A 23217-nucleotide genomic window follows, 5' to 3' on the forward strand; every position below is an offset into this window, starting at 1 on the left:
TCATTAGTCAACAGAGCCAAATATCAACAGTACAACGATTGAAATTTCTTTTGAAAGCCAAATTTTTTAAACTTAAACTTCTTCTAACGCCACTTCTTCAAAATAGACTCACCCAGGCCGTGGGATTTTGTGGAAGAGCCACACTCAAGGGGCCAAAGAGCCGCATGTGGCTCGCGAGCCGCAGATTGCCAACCACGGCCCTAGAATATTACAAATTAGATTTTCACTTCTCATGGCAGAAGCAAAGACTAATAAAAAGGTTATTTTTCTCTCCCGGACACCATTGAGAACTGCTTAAAGCATGTGAATATTTAAATTTTTAATTTATTTGACAAAATTATTTTCCAGAGAGATTGCACTAATTTTTTAACCACTTGCATTGTACAAAAATGTCTAAACCTTCATTTTACAGCTAATGAACTCTGCCACTTATGAATTATGTGATTTGGGTAAAGTAGCTTAACCTCTCTATGCCTCAGTTTCCTCATCTGCAAAATAAGATAATAGTGTCTACCTCATAATGTAATTATATTGCTCATGTTGCCAGCTAGAAGGTAATATGCTGAAAAAAGTTGAGGTTCTTAAATTAATGCCTGTCATGGGTTAAATGCTCAATAAAACACTAATTATTTTTGTGGTGGGTCATTGCTATTAAAATCTTGCTAATTGTCCAAGTGAAAAAAATGTATCTCTCATTATTGTTATTATAATTATTGACTTATAATAATATGGAATATTTTTCTTATTAGTAGACATTGCACTTTTTTTAAAATAATCTATGTCCTTGGACTCAACAATTTTCATAGTGTTTTAAAAATATGGAATCTTAATGTAATGAAGTATTTTAACTTTTGTCTGGCATTTCCCTTGAATACTTCCCTCAGCTTGTAGTTATCTTTTAATTTTGTCTTTGATATTATCTCACCGTAGTCCTTTGATTTATGTTGTAAACTCTGCATGTTTTTCAATCTGGTCCTATCCAGATATCACAACAATTTGTGTTAGGGTTAGGATTAGGGTTAGGCTTATTTTTTCTTTTTTATTGTTCTAATTTTAATATTTTACTCTTTAATCCAAATAGAATGGCCCTTAGTGTATGATATGCTAAAGGTTATTTTTAAATACAAGTACAATTTGCTGTTTTTTAAGAGGTCAAATTAAATTTGATGCCTGAAAACTATTTCATGTATTTGAGGATATGTTATAATTAAATATGTAGTATTTTTTGAACAGTTAGTATATAGTTTTATGCATGGCAATAGTCCTAACAGTATACAGAGTCATTTCCTAACAATATGGGTATAACCATTTAGTAAAAGCCCCATAAACTCTAATACCCTTACATCAAAACAGGAAGGCTTTAATAAAGGTTCTGTGTATTTTTTAAAGGGGGCACTGGGGAGATTTTTTGGGGAAATTGGATTTAAATTATGACCAAATAATAAAATATTATATTTAATATTAATTAGAATAAATTGGATAAGAAAAAAAGTAATACTATCCAATTAGGTATCAGTTTTAAATGAGCTGCTTCTACAGTACTTGAAATCACAAACCCAAAGTTTTTATTTTTGTTGATACCAAACAGGTTAACAGGCATAACTCTCAATGGGAGAAGAAAACCAAACCTTTGTGACTGAATTCATCCTCCTTGGCCTTTCCAGGGATTTGCAGACTCAGATCCTGCTATTTATTCTTTTTCTCATCATTTATCTGTTGACTGTGCTTGGCAATTTGCTGATTATCATTCTCATCTTCATGGATTCTCAACTGCACACGCCCATGTACTTTTTTCTTAGAAACCTCTCTTTCGCAGATCTTTGTTTTTCTACTAGCATTGTCCCCCAGGTGTTGGTCCACTTCCTGGTAAATAGGAAAACGATTTCTTTCCTGGGGTGTATGACACAGGTAATTGTCTTCCTTCTGGTTGGGTGTACAGAGTGTGCTCTGCTGGCAGTGATGTCCTATGACCGGTATGTGGCTGTCTGCAAGCCCCTGCACTACTCCACCATCATGACACAACAGGTGTGTCTCCAGCTGGCTGTAGCATCCTGGGCCAGTGGGGCATTAGTATCTCTGGTGGACACCACCTTTACTTTCCAACTTCCCTATCGAGGACAGAACATTATCAATCACTACTTTTGTGAGCCTCCTGCACTCCTGAAGCTGGCTTCAGCAGATACCTACAGCACAGAAATGGCCATCTTTGCAATGGGCGTGGTCATCCTCCTAGCTCCTGTCTCCCTGATCCTTGTCTCCTACTGGCATATTATCTCCACTGTGGTCCAGATGCAGTCTGGGGAGGGGAGGCTCAAGGCTTTCTCTACCTGTGGTTCCCATCTCATTGTCGTTGTCCTCTTCTACGGATCAGGAATATTCACCTACATGAGGCCAAACTCCAAGACCACAAAAGAGCGGGATAAGATGATATCTGTCTTCTATACAGTGGTCACACCAATGTTGAACCCCATAATTTATAGCCTGAGAAACAAAGATGTCAAAGGGGCTCTCAGGAAACTAACTGGAAGAAAATCTCTTTCTCAGAGGCAGTGACCTCTGGGTGTAACTTTTAGAGCTATGGTAACATCCTTAAAAAAAGGAGCAGGACTTCGATAGGCAGCTATGAATTAGGTCATTTCAGGAAGAAGCATGATGGTGAAGGACATTTCTAGGAACTGTGAATATTGCACGCTAAGCTAGGGCATAGGGAAGAAGTAAAAGGATGAAAAGTTAGGTTATATCCTGAATATGAGAAACCTTATGTTATTTTAATATGTTTATTTATTGATTTTTTTAGGGAGAGAGATAAATAGAAACATTCATGGATTGGCTGCCTCCTGCACAGCCTGTACTGGGGGGAGAGGATGTGGAGCCTGCATCCCGGCCATGTGTCCTGACTGGAACCAAACTGGCTACTTCTTGGTTCCTGGGTCAAGGCTCACCCACTGAGCTACATCAGCAGGGCATCACATCGTGTTGTTTAAAGGGAGCTTGTGGTTAATTCATCTAACATGAAGATGTTTTAAGCATGATCCAAATTAAATTTAGGAGGTTTAAAGTGGATTATCCTGAAATAATCTCTAATATGAATTGCATGCATGATTCTAATATCAAAGAATATTCTAATATCAAATTTGGATGTCCCAGGAATGCAAACCTAGGAATAGGCTCTAATTAAAACATTAAAAATATCTGGAAGTCTTTAATACTGGGATCATAGACAAGAGGATTTCTGCTTGTAGAAAGGTACCAACGGCAATAATATTTTCTAATTCATAATGTTTTCTCTGAAAGCTCCAAAAAAAGATTTTATATCATCAATCCAAACTTCATATAATCATGGGGTATCAGTAAAAAATTCAACAGTCATCTAATCCAACCATATGTCTGAGGCTTAAACCACCCCATAATTCTTTATTGAATCAACTGTCTAGCATTTGCCTAAACAAGAATGATATAGTTCCCTACTCTCTTGGATTATTCCCTTTCATATGTAGATAGGTGTTTTTTTTATTAGAAATATGTTCTTCATGGTAGGTTAAAACCAAGTTTCTTGTATCTTCAACCCACTTTTTCTAGTTTTACTACTAAACAATTTTATTAACCTTCCATACCACAACTCACTAAAGTCAGTTTCTATATTTACCCCAAATCAATTATCACACAACCACCCATTTTTAAAGATTCCTTTATCTAACATAATTGCCATCCCCACTGTCCAAATTCTGAACCCACAGAATCCTGAACAAAATAAAATGCTTACTGTTTTAAGGCACTACGTTTTAAGATGGTTTGTTATGCAGCAATGGATAACTGAAACCCTGAGAGAATCATGCTCCCATTTATTTCATCAAAACAGATGCCAGTGGGCCTTTTTCACTACCAATGAAGAGCTGTCTGCTTGAAACTACTACCTCTCAGTCTATGGAGGAAGAAGGGCAATAAAGGGCCAGAAAGCTCCTAAAGAAAAAAATATTTAGTAAACTCACCCAAAAATAATAGTTAATATGATGTATCTGTCAGGTTCTTAATTGCAAGTAGCAAAAACTGACTATACATGATAAAAACTAAAAGAACTAATATTGAAATGATGGTAATTCTGGTCCTGTAGCCACAAGCATAGACCCAAACCATCTCACAGAACTGCTACTCAGCACTAGATGGCGCACTTTACACTGCCAAGACCATCAGTGCAGGACCAGGGAGAAGGAGAGGCAGGGGCAGGGGCAGAGGCAGAGGCAGAGGGAGAGGGTGAGGGAGAAGGAGAGGATATTAAGGAAGTCCTCATCTGGTTGTGTTTATTAGTATATTCCCAATTGCTGGTACAGTATCTGCCACATATTAGGTTCTCTATGTAAATTTGCTGAATGAATATAGAAGTGGTCTAGAAAATTATTGGCTTAAGTAATTAAAAAATACAGACAGGTTAGTTAATAATAAGTGAATGAATCAATAAATCAGAGGAGCTGAATTTCATGATGATAGAAGGGAATGGAGTTTGTAACAAACAAGTCTATGCATCTTAAGGATCTAGTTCCAGAAGGGCTTGGAGTCCTTGATCTTCACAGTGACAATAATATCTTTTTTAGTGGTTCTCTAGAGATTACAATAAACAGCTTTAACATTTTCAACTTAGCATTAACATTACATCAATTCTGGCTTGATAAGAGTTTATTTCCTTCAGTATGTTAAAGGTGATATTTCACTGTCTTCTGGCCTCTGTTGTTGCTGATGAGAAAGCCACAGACATTAAAATCTTAATAAATTATATCTTTTTTTTTAAGAGAAAACTTGTAAAGTTGTGCCATAAAAATAGCTGGACCTTCAGTGAGTGGACTGAAACCTGAAAATGACCCTTGTTCAGTTAGAGAGCAATGTATGGGTTTCCTTGGACCTTTGAAAACATGGTCAGAAACTTCATATCTACCAGGGGTATGAAAGGAAGGCTGGTATTCGCACTCCTCTTTATTGCATTTTTCATTTCCATGCACTCTTAATCGGCTGAAGACCATGTTTGAGCATATTTACTGACAATACTTCCAAGTTAAATTTTTTATTATACCTAGCTAGTTATATATGACTAGAGGCCCGGTGCACAAAATTCATGCATGGGTAGGGTCCCTAGGCCTGGCCAGCGATCAGGGCCAGCCGGGGCCTTCCTTCCCTGGCTGCTGGCCGCCGGCTGGGGCCTTCCTTCGTTCCACGCTGACCCCTGGTGGTCAGCACACATCATAGTGGGCGGTCAAACTCCCAAGGGGACAATTTGCATATTAGCCTTTTATTATATAGGATTTTCAAAATGCCAATCCCATCACAAACAATTCATGGCACACATCATTCCACCATTCTGTCATATATTACCAATAATCATCTAATTCTTATAGCATTGAGTGAGCAGCTGTGGAAAAAATTTGAAGTGATCTGAGCTTGAAGCTTAGCTGTGCCATCTTTCAGTTTCAATAAATTAGGGTATAATAACCTCTATCATAGAGTATTGTGGCGAGGATTGACATTATACTTATAATTCACTTATCATAGTAATGATTACAGAAGAAGTTGCAACAAAACAAAAAATCCTAGTTTCACATCCTGTTTTACCTTGGTCAACTCATGGCCTAAATTTATAGCTCCATCTCTAAAAGGCTTTCCCTGACTGACTAGTTTAAGTTCTTCCTCTGAGGCTCAATACCCTCTCCTTTAACTATTTTCTCTATTTTTATCTATCTGTCTGTAGTCTCACCCCCACTTATGACATCGATTACCATCTATCCAGAAATGACACTAATTTTACATGTCTAGCCCTAAGATCCAGATGTCAATTGTCTATTTGACATTGCTTCTTGGATGTCACAACATCTCATCCTCAATAAGCCAAACCTGAACTCATGATCTTCTGCAAGATCTTTTACCTTGGGAGAAACCAAGATGGCGGCATAGGTAAACACCTAAACTGCTGCCTCGCACAACAATTTCAAAACTACAACTAAAAGACAGAACGGACACCATCCAGAACCGCAGGAAAGCTGACTGAGTGAAAATTCTACAACTAGAAGGAAGGAGAAAAGCTCACAGAGAATTGGAGGTACGGCAAAGGGTCTTTGTGCGCGCAGAGAGGAAGGGCGGCGGAGTGCCTGGCTGGCTTTCTCTGGCGGAAGGGGGAAGGGAGCCCCCGACCGCATTGAACCCCAGTTCTGACTGCACTGAACACCTATTCCGGGCGAGCCCCTGGGGACCCACGCTCTTGTGGGGGGAGTCTGGACTCTCGGGCGGAGACTCGGGAGCCGGGGAAGGCGGAAGACTGAAAGTCCGCTCGCGCCAGTGCGCACAAAGGCTGCGGGAGGCTGCCACAGGCTTTCCCTAGCGGAAGGGAGTGAGAGGCTCCTGACGGCACAAAACCCCAGTTCTGACTGAAGTGAGCCCCAGTTCTGACTGCAGCGAACCCCAGTTCCAGGCGAGCCCCCGGGGACCCACGCTCTTGTGGGGGGAGTCTGGACTCTCGGGCGGAGACTCGGGAGCCGGGGAAGGCGGAAGACTGAAAGTCCGCTCGCGCCAGTGCGCACAAAGGCTGCGGGAGGCTGCCACAGGCTTTCCCTAACGGAAGGGAGTGAGAGGCTCCTGACGGCACAAAACCCCAGTTCTGACTGAAGTAAGCCCCAGTTCTGACTGCAGCGAACCCCAGTTCCAGGCGAACCCCCGGGGACCCACGCTCTTGTGGGGGGAGTCTGGACTCTCGGGCGGAGACTCGGGAGCCGGGGAAGGCGGAAGACTGAAAGTCCGCTCGCGCCAGTGCGCACAAAGGCTGAGGGAGGCTGCCACAGGCTTTCCCTAGCGGAAGGGAGTGAGAGGCTCCTGACGGGAGTGAGAGGCTCCTGACGGCACAAAACCCCAGTTCTGACTGAAGTGAGCCCCAGTTCTGACTGCAGCGAACCCCAGTTCCAGGCGAGCCCCCGGGGACCCACGCTCTTGTGGGGGGAGTCTGGACTCTCGGGCGGAGACTCGGGAGCCAGGGAAGGCGGAAGACTGAAAGTCCGCTCGCGCCAGTGCGCACAAAGGCTGCGGGAGGCTGCCACAGGCTTTCCCTAGCGGAAGGGAGTGAGAGGCTCCTGACGGCACCGAACACCAGTTCTGACTGAAGTGAGCCCCAGTTCTGACTGCAGTGAACCCCAGTTCCAGGCGAGCCCCCGGAGACCCACGCTCTTGTGGGGGGAGTCTGGACTCTCGGGCAGAGAATCGGGAGCCGGGAAGGCAGAGGACTGAAGGCACACACGTGCTAGCAAGGGCAAGGCTGATGGGAAGCCAAGACTGAGACTCCACCCCATCCAAGCAGAGCACAGAGGCTATTGCAATTTGGCAAGTCTAATCCTATAAGGCTGTCTCCAGCACCGGACTTCTCCCAGCATAGACACAGCTGATCCTTACAGCCAACTGGCCTGGAGGTCAATTCTTCCCAGTGATACCAACAACAATAAAGACTTAATTACAACAAGGCTGTACACACAGTCCACAAAGGGGTACACCAAGAGTGTCCACCCCAGGTTAACTGGGGAAGCAGACCCACTGGGCCAAATTGGAAACCTAGCACACAAATCTACCAACTCAGGGAAGCAGTGAAAATGCGGCGTCTAAGAATCAGATCACAAACGAAAGAAATGGAGGAAAACAAACGACTGGATATAGAATTCAAAACCACGGTTATAAGGCTTTTTAAGAATATCCTAGAAAAGGCCGATAAATATAACGAGACCCTCGAAGAGATGAAAAAGGACCAACTAGAAATTAAACATACACTGACTGAAATAAAAAATATTATACAGAGACCCAAAAACAGACAAGAGGAACACAAAAATCAAGTCAAAGAATTGAAATACAAAGAAGCAAAAAACACTCAACCGAAAAAGCAAAAAGCAAAAAAAAAAAATCCAAAAAGTTGAAGATAATGTAAGAAGACTCTGGGACAACTTCAAGCGTACCAACATCAGAATTATGGGGGTGCCAGAAGAAGAGAGAGAGCAAAATACTGAAAACCTATTTGAAGAAATAATGACCGAAAACTTCCCCCACCTGGTGAAAGAAATAGACTTACAAGTCCAGGAAGCCCACAGAACCCCAAACAAAAGGAATCCAAAGAGGACTACACCAAGACACATCATAATTAAAATGCCAAGAGCAAAAGACAAAGAGAGAATATTAAAAGCAGCAAGAGAAAAACAGTTAGTTACCTACAGGGGAGCACCCATACGACTGTCAGCTGACTTTTCAACGGAAACTATGCAGGCCAGACGGGAGTGGCAAGAAATTTTCAATGTGATGAATAGCAAGAACCTACAACCAAGATTACTCTACCCAGCAAAGCTATCATTCAGAATTGAAGGGCAGATAAAGAGTTTCACAGACAAGAAAAAGCTAAAGGAGTTCATCACCACCAAACCAGTATTATATGAAATGCTGAAAGGTATTCTTAAAGAAGAGGAAGAAGAAAAAAGGAAAGATAAAAATTATGAACAACAAATACATATCTATCAACAAGTGAACCTAAAAATCAAGTGAATTAAAAACCTGAGGAACAGAATAATCTGGTGAATACAATAGAATCAGGGGCATAGAAAGGGAGTGGACTGATAATTCTCAGGGGGAAAGGGGTATGGGGGGGTTCATAAAGAGACTGGACAAAAATCATACACCTATGGATGAGGACAGTGGGGGGTAGGTAAGGGCAGAAGGTGGGGTGGGAAATGGCTGGAGGGGAAATATGGGGGAAAAAAGGAGAAATAATTGTAATAATCTGAATAAAGATTAATTTAAAAAAAAAAAAAAAAAAAAAAAAAAAAAAAAGATCTTTTACCTTGATACAAAACTGAATCAAGAAAAACCATGCTAAACCATGTTACATGCAAACGGTATTATGTCGAAATTATGTCACTGTTTTTTTGGTTCCGAGCAAATTAGGAGCATGGGGGTGCTAAGAGACGGTAAGAAAGATTTTAGCTAATTTTCTGGTAAGAGATGGGGTTAGCGACTTAAATTTGACACTCCCTTCTCCCACCCACCCTCCAAGGATTGCATCCATCCCTTCCTGACGCTATGGTTGGACACAATTTTAGACTGGGCGGGGCCTAGACAAATGGGCGGGACTAGGAAAACCCCGCCCCCGACCCGCCGGAGCCGGGTCCATCTCACAGACCCCTGGGCCGCGGGGGGTTCTGGGTCTCCTTCCATGGCTGGTGCGCGTGCGCAGGACTGCGTGGCCCGCGTGCTTTGGTATTTAAGAGATTCATGAGGCAGCGGCGTTTAAAGATCTGGAGTGGCCAGGGCTTCCTGATTGTGGTGATTGCCAACTCCAGCTGCCTTCGCCAGCCAGGACGCGAGTCCCGCGGCTCTCCGGGGAACTGACGCCTGCGGGTGACTGAACGGAGCGCGGGCTGGGCGCCTTGCTGGTAGGTATCGCCGGGTCAGCTGGCGGTGAGGACGCAGGGGCGTGGAATTGGAAGCCCCGCTTGCGGACGTCTACGCGGAACGCGCCCTTCTCGGTTTGTTCCCAGTGACCAGGTTCCTATGCGGCGCTCCGCGGTCTCTGCGGGAGAAGCGGGTGGATGGCGCGAGCTGACGGGGTTGGGGGCGAGGGCTGCGGAAGGATTTAGTGCGTGAGAGAGCCGAGATAAGAGGGTCGGACGGCCGAGATAAGAGGGTCAGGGTGCGGAGCACGCGGCTGGATTCTAGAGCAGGCTCTGCTGAGCCAGATTTCGCTTCGCTGCTGCCCCTTCTTCCATTCTGTAATGGGGCAACCTCCAGGGGCTCAACCTGGGGAATATATCTTGGTCAGCTGGTATTGGAACGACTGGTATTGATTCCTCGTGGAAATACCAACTGTGATTGGATCGGTCAACTGGAAAAGAAAATGGAGAAAAGTTCATTCCAACTCGCTTTACTTTCCCAATCATTCCTAGCCACTCCCGCAAAACATTAAAACCTCCAGGCATCTTTCTTGCCCTAGCCGGTTTGGCTCAGTGGCTAGAGCGACGGCTTGCGGACTGAAGGGTCCCAGGTTCCATTCTGGCCAAAGGCACATACCTGGGTTGCGGGCACATCCCCAGGGGGCGTGCAGGAGGCAGCCGATCCATGATTCCCTCTCATCACGGATGTTTGTCTCCCTCTTCCTTCCTCTCTGAAATCAATAAAGGAAAAAAAAAAACCCTCCAGGCATCTTTCTTATTTAAGATACTCATTTCCAAACTGTTTTCTGCCCCTCTTTATCTGAGCTAATTTGAAAGGCTCTCCTCAAGCTACTGCCCTACTTATGACGTATTTCAGTGGTCAGCAAACTCATTAGTCAACAGAGCCAAATATCAACAGTACAACGATTGAAATTTCTTTTGAGAGCCAAATTTTTTAAACTTAAACTTCTTCTAACGCCACTTCTTCAAAATAGACTTGCCCAGGCCGTGGTATTTTGTGGAAGAGCCACACTCAAGGGGCCAAAGAGCCTCATGTGGCTCGCGAGCCACAGTTTGCCGACCACTGATTTGGTTAACAACCTCTTCACAGAAAACTATCTTTTCCCTACAACACACACCTATTCAATTCCTTGAAGCTGTAAAATTCTTTGAACTTGTGTCACCTGGTCATTTAATTGAACTCCAGATTCCTGTCACCTGCACCTTACTGAGTCCTTCCTTCCCCAGTGATACTGGCTCACTGTCTTAACTCTTCATCCTGAGTGCGACCATCAGCCTCAAAGGCATCTATCTATTCAGTTTAACACTTCTTGACTTTCTTTATTCCAATATTCATCACTTACTGACCACTTAAGCTCCTTCAAGTCATGGCCCTTCTATCACTTAAGCTTTTCTGTATCCTAAATGCAAGCATATCATCCTGAACATCTTCACCTGTCCTCCTCGCTCTATAATTGTTTATACTGAGTAATATATTAACTTATATTTTTAACCTATAAGTCCCTAGTTTATTTTGATGTTTTTTTACACTGAGTTTAATGTGTAATGCATCTCATTCTGGTTCAGTTGTATACTATGTCCCCCAAAAAATGTACTCACACACTGAATAATTGTAAAAGCAGTATTTATTAAAATACATTTCATTTTCAAAATCGAACTGTCATTTTTGGAGGACACACTGTGTATGTAAGGCTTTGCCATTGCCTCACCGTGAAGCTTGAGCTGTGCTCTATAGATTATGATGTGCAATATTTTTAATTTGAGTTCGTTTTTAGAAGCAACATTTAATTTTCATAGTATTTGAGAGTGTGTTTTTTCTGGTTTTCATTCTGGTAATAAATGTTGTCAGTACCACTCTATATTCTTTTTATTTATTGAGTTTTCTGGCAGCCTAATAAATAGCAGCTTTTGTAAACATTCTCATCAGTGCTTGCATTCTATCTGGTTTAAATATCAGAGTAACCATGTTTATTTCTATGCACTACATTAGTAATTAATTTTAGGGTGTTTTGTTTTTTTAAGGACTCAGAAAGTTGCCTTAATCGCCCATTCTAATGTGTCATTGTTGACTTCATCTCATTTTCAGAGGGTTTTGCTATAAATATATTTCATTTATATTTTTAGGTACATTTAACAAGTTGAACTTCACTATGAGTTGTACCTTCAATCATATAAAGTTTCCTCTTTGTCTATTTTAATGCATTTGTGCTTTTAATTCAATATACCCATGCATATTTTATTGTTTACATTTGCTTGTTATATTTGTAATCATCCCTTTATTTTCAACTTTGGAGTTCTTTTGTTTTTGATGTCTCTTGAGTATTTATGTAGTTGAGTTTAAACTTTTACTGGATACACTTATTGTTCCAATAACTGTCCTTGTTATTTTTATTTTTCATTTTTGTGCTTCCTTTTATTGTTTTGTTTTTAACATATTGCCTGTGAACTTTTTCACTCCTCTTTCTCCCTTTGTGTTTATTTTAAAAGTATTTTGGCCTATAGTTCATTGTTTTTCTGGGACTCAATGACACCTCTTTGTCACTTTGAACTTTATTTTCTTTCTTTAAAAAAAATGTTTTTATTGATTGATTTTTTTTTTTCTTTCTATGAACCTGGACTTTCCTAACCTTTGGAGGTTGTATCTCAGGAGTTGAGAATAACTTTTGTGCACAAAGTTTTTACCAATCTGTAAAATATACTAATAGGCAGACATAAACATGTATACATGATAATCTGTTGAGTGCTTTTTAAATGGATACTATATGGTTTCAGCAAGACACAATGGAAAACATTGATAAATTCTTCTCATTTGCTTCTAGCTCTTCTTTAAAAACTTTTGAACCCCTTCTTTCATTTCTCCCATTGCCCACCCCCTTCCTCTGGCAACCACCAATCTGTTCTCTGAATCTATGAGCTAGCTTTTATTGGCTTATTTTGTTTGTTTGTTGTTGTTGTTTTTGGTTTATTATATAAGAGAGATCATATGTTATTTGTCTTCTCTGCCTGACTTATTTTACTTAGTATAATGCCCTCAAGGTCCATCCATGTTGTCACAAATGGAAAGATTTCATTCTGTTTTATGGCTGAATAATATTCCATTTGTATACACACACCACATTTTCTTTATCCATTCACTTATTGATGGACACTTAGGTTGTGTCCATATCTTGGCTCTTGTAAATGGTGCTGCAGTGAACATAGGGATGCATATATCTTTTTGAGTTAATGTTTTCATTTTCTTCAGATAAATACCCAGATGTGGGATTGCTGAATCATATGGTAGTTCTGTTTTTAATTTTTTTTTTTTTTTTTTTTGAGGAACCTCCATACTCTCTTCCCTAGTGCTGCACAAATTTACATTCCCACCAAAAGTACACAGGGTTTTTATTTTCTTCACATTCTCACTAACACTAGTTATCTCTTGTCTTTTTTATAATAGCCATTCTCACAGGTGTGAGGTGGTATTTCATGGTGGTTTAGATTTGCATTTCCCTGATGATTAGTGGTTTTGAGCATCTTTTCATGTACCTGTTGGCCACCTGTATGTCTTCTTTGGAAAAATGGCTATTCAGATCTTCTGCTCATCTTTAAAATTAGATGGTTTGTTTTTGCTATTTAGTTACATAATATTTTTATATATTTTGGATATGAACCTGTTAGATACATGATTTGCAAATATATTCACAAATCAGTCAGTGTGATATTACCACATTAGCTAAGTGAAGGAAAAAAATCATATGATCATATCAATAGATGCAGAAAAAGCATTTGACAAAATTCAACATCCATTTATGATAAAAATTCTCAACAAGGTGCATATTGAGTGCTTACTATCTGCCAAGAAGTGAGATGAGTGTTCTTTTAATCTTTATAATTTAATCAGGTAGGTATTGTTATAGCTATGTTGCAGTTGAGAAAATGCAAGCTTTTTTTAAATAACTTGTTCAGTTTCATACATATGGTAACTTCAGCTGAGATTTAACCTCATATCAGGTAGACTCCAAAGTATGTACTCCTAGTCACTATCTATTGCCTATGTCAGGGTTTCTTAATCTTGAAAATAATGATATTTGGAGCTGGATAATTTTTTGATATTAGAGGGCTGTCTATTGTAGGGTGTTTAGTAGCTACTCCCACTAGGTGCCAGTAATAACTCCCAGTCATAACAACCAAACTGTCTCTAGGCATTGCCCTGGTGGCAAAATCATCCCTGAAAACCACTGGCCTAGAGGTGTATAATAAAAAAGATCTTTGAATGGTAGATTGCATCCAGACTAGCAGTATTATAAATTGGACAGAAAGCTACATCTGAACTTCCCTGGACATAATGACTGTTGTAGTTGGCCAAGCTCTTTGGGGAACCCTGGGTGCTGTGCCCTGAGATTTTAGAAGAAATATTGGCTCCTGCGGATAGGCTTTTCAGTCAAGATGCTTTCTGCACAACCTAGGTGGGTCTCTTGACTTGAGCTATATTTTGTGAGGACTCCCACTGAAGAAAAATGCCAGTTACTCACTCTGCTAACAATCTGTGTTTTCTCTCTAATAGCCAAATGTGACCCATGGTAGTATTGTGGTCTGTTTAGTTGAGCCTAAGACTTCCATGGTGGACATTGCAGACTGGCCCCTAATGAGTTCTAACAAATAAAAAATTTTAATTATTGTAGTTTGGAATCACTTTTTTAAAAATCCCTGACAATAAAATAGCTCATGAATATTTATTCTTGTATTTTTAAATAATTGGTTTCTTACTTTAATTTCTAGTGGTAGTGCCAATTTTACTCATTTTATATGACTTTATTGGTATTTTAATGGGAACTTAAGAAGTTTTTTAGGCATCTCCAGTATTAAACCTTAATATCCTGCCTGAAGGTTTGTTTTGCTTAGTTATAAAGCAAAACAGAGTTGTTACCTGGTACAGGAGACACTGGAGTTAAATTATGAAGTTTGTTTTAATCAAAGGAATATTTCATTTATCACTTGTTTGCGTGATATCTATCTCTGTTTCTTTGTCTTTTTGAGTTAATTGGGGGGAAGGGATAGCATATTTTCCTGTTATAAAGAAGAAAAATAAGAATGAAAGGAGAATCCATTATATTTATTTGCTTAAGTAATTTTAAGAATATTATATGTACTATTTTATCTTTTAACACTATTCTAATATGTTCACTATCTAGAGGTCATATTTGTGTCTTTTTTCAGCCTCTCAGGTACCTGAATGCTGGCTTTATATCTGAAACTCCTGGAATTCCTGGAAATTTTCTTGTGAGATATAATTTAGCTCAAATCACACCACATATATATATATATATATAGTACACAGGTACTTAGCCCAAGCCTAAGAATTACAGGACTCCTCTGATAAGATAAATTCAAACAAAGTGGGACTTCTATCTAGGAAGATGCAGCCCCTGAACAAGTTGATGGCTATCTCAAAACCTCAAAACCTGACTCTGGATGAACAACGTAAGGATCTGAGAGGAGATGTGTCTTGGCAGCAGGAAACCACCCCAGTCAGGGAAACCTATGACTCTGAGACCTCTCGTCAAAAGTTCAGACATTTCCAGTACTTGGAAGTGTCTGGGCCTCATGAAGCCCTGAGCCAACTCTGGGAGCTCTGTCTTCAGTGGCTGAGACCAGAGGTTCATACTAAGAAGCAGATCCTAGAACTGTTGGTGCTGGAACAATTCCTGAAAATTCTCCCTGAAGAGGTCAGGACTTGGGTGAATTTACATCATCCAAAGAACAGCAAAGAAGTGGTGACCCTCATAGAAGATGTAATTGAAGACAAAGGTGAGAATATAGAAAACTGGATGTAGAATAGTTGACTCTTCTCTGAAATCTGAAAGCAAAAACAAAATTACTGAGCTCCTAGATTCAGAGAACAGATTAGTGGTTGCCAGTGGCGAGCAGTAAGGAGTGGGCAAAATGAGTGAAAAGGGTCAAAAATTACAAACTTCCAGTTATAAAATAAATAAGCCATGGGGATGTAATGTATGGCATGGTGACATAGTTAACGATACTGTAGTGCATATTTGAAAGTTTCTAAGAAAGTAGGTCTTAAAAGTTCTTATCACAGGAAAAAAAATTAGTAACTATATAATGACAGATGTTAACTAGACTTATTATGGTGATCATTTCACAATATACCTGTATACCAATATTGAATCATTATGTTGTACACCTGAAACTAATACAATGTTATATGTCAATGATGCCTCAATTAAAAAGAAAGAAAAACCTTTAAAAAATAATTGACCCTTTCCATAGGAAGAAAAATTATCCTTTTTGAAGTTAGAAGGTGTCAAGGGCCAGATCATGAAGAACTTGATATCACGAAACATGGATTTTATTCTGTAGGCAATAGAAATAGAATGAGATCTCACAGGTTGGGTAGGGGAGTGCAACCATTTGGTGTGCGTTTTAAAAAATATGTTGGTATCAGTGTTGAGTGGAGGTTGGCAAACTATGACCCAAAGGCAAAATATTTTTGGAAATAAAGTTTTATTGGAACACAGACACGCCCATTTATTTATACTTTGTCTGCAGTTGCTTTCATGCTATGACCAGAGTTGATTAGTTATAGCAGAGACTGTATAGCAGCAAACCTAAAATATTTTTATCCGAATCTTTGCAGAAAAGGTTTTTCCAACTGCTTATGTAAAGGATAGACCTGAGGGCTCTGAAAAAAAAAACACAAAAAAAAAACTGGTCAAAAGACTAGGTCAGGTGTTACAGAATGAAGGGAGCATTGGAAAAACAGGAGTTTGAACCTAAAAGATTTACTGATTACCTCAGTGGTTGGCAAACTGTGGCTTGTGAGCCACATGTGGCTCTTTGGCCCCTTGAGTTTTTAGCAAAGGCCAGCTTAGGAGTACCCTAATTAAGTTAATAACAATGTACCTACCTATATAACCTTTAGGCAGCATTCAAAAGTACATTGCTGAGAAATTTGATTTTTTTCCCCCAAATTCTGCCTTTATTTACAAAAGGGTCTCATAAAATATTTCCTACATCAGCCGTGGGCAAACTACAGCCCGCAGGCCGGATCCGGCTGTTCTATCCGGTTCTCTTGCTCTCCCCTCCGCTCCTTTACTTTGAATTTATATTAGTTCGCACAAACACTCCATCCATGCTTTTGTTCCGGCCCTCCGGTCCAGTTTAAGAACCCATTGTGGCCCTCAAGTCAAAAAGTTTGCCCACCCCTGTCCTACATTGTTTGTATTTCTTCTTATTTTACCCTGAATCAATGAAAACTTCTTCACAGACTAGTATTGGTTTATAGTCTGGCATTTGAGGATCATTGCTATAAATAATGAATCTTGGAGAAACTTTGGGAAAGTGGCCCTTGGGTATACTTCTCACTAATGTACTGGAGGAGATTTGGTTGCCACCGAGGTATTTATATACTTAAAAGAGTCCAGTAGTTCAGGGTGACCAGACTGCCTAAGTCTATATATGGTATACACAGAGCAACTTAGAGGTAAAGAACCCTTGAGTAGAAGTCTCACCAATGTGTTTGAGGAAGGGATTGGTAGGATAAAATACAGGGTGGGGCAAAAGTATGTTTACAGTTGTTTGTATGGAAAATAATACAATCCTATATAATAAAGAGGTAATATGCAAATTGACCCTCATGCCCTTGCACAAGATGGCTGCCCCCATGTGGTCAAAGATGGCTGCCACAAGATGGCTGGCAGGGTAAGGTAGTTGTGGGTGATCAGGCCAGCAGGGGAGGGCAGTTAGGAGCGACCAGGCCAGCAGGGGAGGGCAGTTGGGGGGACCAGGCCTGCAGGGGAGGGCAGTTGGGAGCGACCTGGCCAGCAGGGGAGGGCAGTTGGGGGCAATTGGGCTGGCAGGGGAGCAGTTAGGTGTCAATCAGGCTGGCAGGGGAACGGTTAGGGGGCTCTCAGGCTGGCAGGCAGAAGCAGTTAGGAGCAATCAGGCAGACAGGCAGGCGAGCGGTTGGGAGCCAGCAGTTCCAGATTGTGAGAGGGATGTCTGTGGGATCGGGCCTAAACCTGCAGTCAGACATCCCCTGAGGGGTCCCAGATTGGAGAGGGTGCAGGCTGGGCTGAGGGACACCCCCCCTCCCCAGTGCACGAATTTTGTGCACTGGGCCTCTAGTTATTAATAAATAGTGCAAGAATAAACTCTGTTTCTCATACTCACAACTGTAAAAATACTTTTGTCCCACCCTGTATTCTTAGCTCCCAGTAGAATTACAGGGTATGGTGGCTAAGTCTTAGGTAGGATTTAGTTTTGACAGGGTTAAAGTTATTTTGGGGGGATCTGCTATAACCACAAATGAGGCCGCAAAATATTATTTTGGCTCTTTTCCCTCTGATCCAGTAGTTCTCAATCCCTGGTGGAATTTCAGAATCACATTTAGAGCTTTTTAAAAATATAAGATCTAGGCCCCACCCTTGGAGATTCTGATTGGTTGTAGAGCTTTGCATCATTATTTTTTCAGAGTTCTTTAAAGCTGATTCCTGTGGATAGCATGTTATAATCACTGCTGTAATCAATAAGCTTTTCTCCAAAGCATAGCTTGTCTCCCTAATGTTTTTCTTCTTCTTCTTCAGATATACCCAGCAAAGATTCTGCCCTTCTCCAGAAGGTGAGTATCAAGAAAGAGAAAATGGAAGCAGACTCTCTAACAGGCAAATCCCAGGTGAATTAGGATTCCACTCTTTACTGAAATGACCTGATTTTTCTTTCTTGACCTTTGAACTTTTGTCAAACATAGTCTGTCTAAGGACACGAGACTTGTTCTCCCTCAGGACATTGGAACTATTTTAGTTGGCGATACAGTTTTTGAAAAATATAATCTTTGTATGTTCTCTGTGCATTTATTTCTTCAAAACTATAAACAATAATTGAAGCTATTAAAATAGAGCCCATCCAGAGAATGTTCAGAATTAAAAGTGAAGGGAGCCAATTTCACTAATCTTCAGGAGAAGAAACCTCAAAGGATACTGAAATAAAACAAACAAAGTAGTAGAGAAAAACCAGGAAAATTTTGTCACTGAAAGCACAAGATGAGAATATTTCAAGAAGAAATCCTTTAGAGTTTAGGAAAATCCAGCCTGGGTAGTGTCTTAGTGTTTGTTCAGTTATCATCATGGAGCTACTAACATGCATGAGAATAAAAGCCAGGTTGCAGAGAAGGTGAGGAAGCAAAACGAATGTAGACGACTTATTCACAAAGACAGGCTCTGAAGTAGGGGAAGGGAAAGGATTTGTATATTTCAGTGTGGCTGAAGGTGCCCGCAATGATAGGGTTGAGAATACCGAGAGAAATTCGACAACTGTTGATGGTAAGAGGGCCCTTTTAGGAAAGGTTTAACGCAGCCCTGGCCAGTGTGGCTCAGCTGCTTGGATGTCATCCCATGCATCAAAAGGTTGCCAGTTTGATTCCAAGTCAGGGCACATGCCTGGGTTGTGGGCTCGATCCCCGGCAGCCAATTGATGTTTCACTTTCTCCCTTCCTCTCTCTCTCTCTAAAAGTCAATAAAAAATCTTTAAAGAAAAAGAAGAAATGTTTACACAGTGCCTAATATGCCACACTTTTTTATGACAGTAAATGTAACAAAATCCTGGCTTTGTGGAGATTATAGTCAAAGCAGACAGGCAGACACAAGCAAATAAGCTCATTGCAGCCCTGGCTGGTGTGGCTTAGTAGATTGAGCATCTGTCAGGGCACATACCCAAGTTGCTGGTTGGTTCCCCTGTCTGGGTACATATAAGAAGTGACCGACCCATGTTTCTCCCTCATTTTGATGTCTCTCTCTCTCCCCCAACTTTCCTCCATTCCTCTCCCTAAAATCAATAAAAACATATTTTTTAAAGGATAATTGCAGACAGGAATAATAATTACAAAGAAAGAAATATAATGCAGTAGAGACTGATTAAGAGAATGGCTACTTTGGGTAATCAGGAAAGGCCTGTCCGACAAGCTAACATTAGGCTGTGAGAACTGAGGTTAGCAGGCTGCGTTTCTCAATTGGAGAAAATGCCCTACCTCTTCTGCTATTGAAGCCTACATCGTCATTACAAATTTCCCTCAAATCTACCTTCAACTCTTTGCTCTGAACTCCTTTTATGTAAATTATTTATACTCTATAATAATTTTTGTTCCACAGTTATCCCAACTGTTTTTTTCTCCTCCAGCAAAATGTAAGCTAATCGAATTAATTTTCCTTTTGCGGCCCTCACAGAGTTCCAAGTTGATAGGCCCCTGATATAACATGATTTTCATCCTTTAGAACTCCAAACATTGACCTATCAAATTCTTGTATATTCTGGCTACCTCCCGTATTCTTTCCAAATTTATTTCTCCTCTAGTAATATTTTTGGAGTGATCTTTGATTAAAAAGGAACTTAATGTTTTAGGAACCAGTGACATTCAAAGATGTGGTTGTGGAATTCAGCGCGGAAGAGTGGGGGCAATTGGACCCTGCTGTAAAGAACCTGTACAGGGATGTGATGCTGGAGAACTATAGGAACCTCAGTTCATTGCGGAAAGGTGGCTTCTATGTACTTTCCTAATCTGCTCATTAATAATCTCTTCATCTACTAAATATAGGACTGCTGAAGTGATTAAGGGCATGTGGGATTAGGTTCAGATTTCCTAATATTCTTTGGGCACAACAGCAGATTTTCTTGCTGTATCTGGCTGAAAGTCCTTTCTGATGTAGAGTTTTAGAAATACATAGGTGTATGATGATTCTGGCCTAATCTTTCAACAGCTCTTAGAATACTATGTTGGGATGGAATTCTTTTTCATATAAAACGGTCTGCAGTGTCATGTATATTTGTTTGTTGTGTTGTTTTCATTTTTCCCATAACAGAGCTTCTATTTTCCAAACCAGTTGAGGTCCCCAAGTTGGAGAGTAAGATAAAAGGATGGATAACGGAGCAAGAACTCCCAAGAACAGCCATATTTGGTAAGAAGCAGGCAAATATGAGGCATTTGTAAAAAGCTTCTGTTTGTTAAACTTAACATTGTACAACCCAGCCTTTGATTGGTAATTGGGGAGGTGATGACAAAACCACCTAAACTTTGAAGAAAAAAAGTCATCATTGCCTTTTGTTCACAGATTCTTTTTCTTATGTGGACAAGCAAAGCTGTGGAATTGGTTAGAACTTAAAACTATGTGGCTTGTCTGCCAGTTTCCTAATCTGTAACAGAGAGTGAATAACAGTGTCTACTTCCACTTTACTGTGAGGATTAAATGTATTCATATGTGTAACATACTTAGAGCAGTGCCTGACACCTGGTAAATGCTATATAAATGAATGTTAGCCATCATCTCATTAAATGGTACTTTTTTTTTTTTTTTTTTTTTTTTTAAGAAAACAGAAAACTCTGCTTTATCTTAGAGTGGCTTCAATATTCTTCAGTTTTTCCCCTTCTTTAACTATATAAATCCTTAACTTGTGCCTTAAGTCCCTACCCTCATCATAATTTAATCTTATTAACATTTTGTTTTAAATTATTGTGGGCTTAATATATATTTTAGAAAGTATAGAATATACTTTTCTATAATGAGGGATATAACTCACCTCATTACATCACTAACCAGAGTTACGTATTATTAACATTTGTGTATTTTTTTTTCTTAAGCCATTTTCTTTGTTTATGATAATGTATTTCTGTGGCTTGTGACAATTTCTTTTTTCCAAAATTGGGGTTATCAGGAATATGTCATTATATATATTCCTCTCTTCTTACCTAATATGATATCATGCACAATTGCCTATTTCACTAAATACGAAAATTGGTTTCTAATTCACATATAACATACCATCACATACATGTATCAGTATATTCAACCATTCCTCCCTCCCACCACAATTATTGGACATTTAGGTTATTGCCAATTTTTCAGGCTTATGTGATGACTTCTATAGTATACCTTATTAGAAGAGGAACTTCAGCACCAAAGAAGTGGTGTGTGTTTGTGTGTATATTGTGTGTGTGTGTGTATTTAGGGAGATGTCCAAAGATGCATTTTATTCACATCAATATTATTTTATATTAGTTTCAGGTGTACAGCATAGTGATTAGACAGTTATATAATTTAAGAATTGATACCTTAATACAGTGATTCTCAACCTTCCTAATGCCGCAGCCCTTTAATACAGTTCCTCATGTTGTGGTGACCCCCAACCATAAAATTATTTTCGTTGCTACTTCATAACTGTAATTTTGCTACTGTTAATGAATCGTAATGTAAATATCTGTGTTTTCCGATGGTCTTAGACTCTACAGCAGCAGTTCTCAATCTGTGGGTTGCGACCCACAGGTTGAGAACCGCTAGCAGGGTTGCCTATTTCTGTTTTGTTTTATCACCCTGGCAAACACTAGGTATTTTTTACCTGAAATCTTTATTAATTTGATAGACAAATTACTCTGTTTCTTCCTTTTTATATCTCCTCCCTCAGTTATCTTTTGGATGCTCTTTCTTCCATTCTATGCCTTGTTGATCTCTAAACCTTCTTTTTAATATTTTTATCTCATTTATTTGTTCTGTACTTCTCCTTTTCTAGCCTCACTTCACATTTTATTCTGTGTTTAAGATGCATAAAATATGCATATCCCCTTATATGGTTTAGCCTTCCTTTCCTAATTATGCAATTTTTCTTCTTCTAGCTTGTGGAATTTTTATTTCTTTTCAGATACACAAGTAATTTCAGAAAATCAGGATTCAGTTTCAAAGAGAATTTCTGGTGCAGAATCATCCCATGGAGTGATAATGACAACACGGACCCAAAGTAGACTTCCTTCTCTAGATGCCTGGAAAAGTGATGATTGGTTATATAGGAAATGGGACATAAATTTGCCACAAGAAGCTTTCATTCATAAGACAGTCGATACTGGGGAGGGAGACTTTGAATGCAGTGAAAATAAGAAAAGCTTTGATGTTAAGTCAGTTAACTCAGTTTTTGATAGTCAACAAGAAGTTCCTATGAGGAAGGGGTCCCCAAAGTGCGATAAGTTTAAAACTAATTTCAAATTTAATTTTGACTTAGTAGGGAAGCAACATTCAGAATATAATGAATGTGGGAATGCCTTGAGCCTGAGTACAGATACTCAACACCCAAAAAGTTATACCACAATGAATTGCTATGAATGTTTTCAGTGTGGGAAAGCCTTCAGCCGGAGTTCATCCCTTGTTCGACATCAGATCATTCACACAGGAGAGAAACCCTATAAATGTAGTAAATGTGGGAGATCCTTCAACCGACGAACAAACCTTAGTAAGCATCAAAGAAGTCATCCAGAAGTAAAGGCCTACAAAGGAAATAAATGTGAAACAGTCTTCAGTAAGAGTGAAGTCAGTAATAAAAGCCCAAGTCTCCATCTTAGAGATAATACTTATGAATGTGTTAACTGTGGAAAATCCTTCAGCCGGAGCTCCTCACTTATTCGGCATCAAATGATTCATACCGGAGAGAAACCATTTAAATGTAACAAATGTGAGAAAACCTTCAACAGGAATTCAAACCTTATTAAACACCAAAAACTTCATACTCAAAGAGAAGTCCTATAACAAGTAAATGTAATATTACCTTCAGTAAGAGTACAGAACTCATTCAACATCCATGAACTTATGCTGGAAGGAATCTTATGAAAATACAAATGGAAAAAAGAAACTGTTTGTCAGAGATTATTCTCTAATTGATAATGATGGAATTAATATTGAAGGGAAATCTGTTATTGGATAGAAATCTCAGGCAGATTTTCCTGGCTCCCAGATGA

General features: G+C 39.8%; 2 protein-coding genes across 2 annotated transcripts; both read left to right on the forward strand.

The window, feature by feature from the left end:
* Positions 1 to 1608: 1608 nt before the first annotated feature.
* Positions 1609 to 2553, forward strand: OR2D3 (olfactory receptor family 2 subfamily D member 3; the record flags this gene model as incomplete). Its single annotated transcript, XM_080641628.1, has 1 exon — positions 1609 to 2553. One exon carries the CDS (start codon positions 1609 to 1611, stop codon positions 2551 to 2553), a length of 945 nt encoding a protein of 314 aa, XP_080497754.1.
* A 6605-nt stretch (positions 2554 to 9158) lies between these two features.
* Positions 9159 to 23015, forward strand: ZNF215 (zinc finger protein 215; the record flags this gene model as incomplete). Its single annotated transcript, XM_080640662.1, is given in 7 exon segments — positions 9159 to 9434; positions 14652 to 15242; positions 18035 to 18069; positions 19845 to 19977; positions 20303 to 20398; positions 22134 to 22990; positions 22992 to 23015. Coding segments are annotated over 6 exon segments (1536 nt in total). The 5' UTR covers positions 9159 to 9434; positions 14652 to 14851.
* Between the last annotated feature and the right edge of the window lie 202 nt (positions 23016 to 23217).

The sequence above is a fragment of the Plecotus auritus genome (genome assembly GCF_963455305.1).
Source record: "Plecotus auritus genome assembly, chromosome: 9".
Taxonomy (NCBI): Eukaryota; Metazoa; Chordata; class Mammalia; order Chiroptera; family Vespertilionidae; genus Plecotus; species Plecotus auritus.